The sequence below is a fragment of the Meleagris gallopavo genome, unplaced genomic scaffold (assembly GCF_000146605.3).
Source record: "Meleagris gallopavo isolate NT-WF06-2002-E0010 breed Aviagen turkey brand Nicholas breeding stock unplaced genomic scaffold, Turkey_5.1 ChrUn_random_7180001899775, whole genome shotgun sequence".
Lineage (NCBI taxonomy): Eukaryota > Metazoa > Chordata > Aves > Galliformes > Phasianidae > Meleagris > Meleagris gallopavo.
Window position 1 is genome coordinate 1 of NW_011163069.1, and position 478 is coordinate 478.

The 478-nt window shown below is 69.2% G+C and overlaps 1 protein-coding gene across 1 annotated transcript; it reads left to right on the plus strand.

The window, feature by feature from the left end:
• Window positions 1-5: 5 nt before the first annotated feature.
• LOC104916457 (homeobox protein Hox-A13) lies at window positions 6-465 on the plus strand (the record flags this gene model as incomplete). Its single annotated transcript, XM_010727495.1, has 1 exon — window positions 6-465. A coding segment is annotated over one exon (460 nt), but the record flags the coding sequence as incomplete, so codon positions are not given.
• Between the last annotated feature and the right edge of the window lie 13 nt (window positions 466-478).

Genomic DNA, 478 nt, shown 5'->3' on the forward strand with positions numbered 1-478 from the left:
AGCCCGCTGTCAAGCAGTGCAGCCCCTGCTCCGCCGCCGTGCAGAGCTCCTCCGGCGCCGCGCTGCCCTACGGCTACTTCGGCAGCGGCTACTACCCGTGCCGCATGACCCACCACAACGCCATCAAGTCCTGCGCCCAGCCCGCCTCCACCTTCGCCGACAAGTACATGGACACGTCGGTCTCCGGCGAGGAGTTCACGTCGCGGGCCAAGGAGTTCGCCTTCTACCAGGGCTACGCGGCCGGGCCCTACCAGCCGGTGCCCGGCTACCTGGACATGCCCGTGGTGCCCACCATCGGCGGCCCCGGCGAGCCGCGCCACGACTCTCTGCTCCCCATGGACAGCTACCAGCCGTGGGCCATCACCAACGGGTGGAACGGGCAAGTGTACTGCCCCAAGGAGCAGAGCCAGCCGCCTCACCTCTGGAAATCCACCCTCCCGGGTAATCCACCTGCGCTCCTCTCCGGCCCCCACCCGCT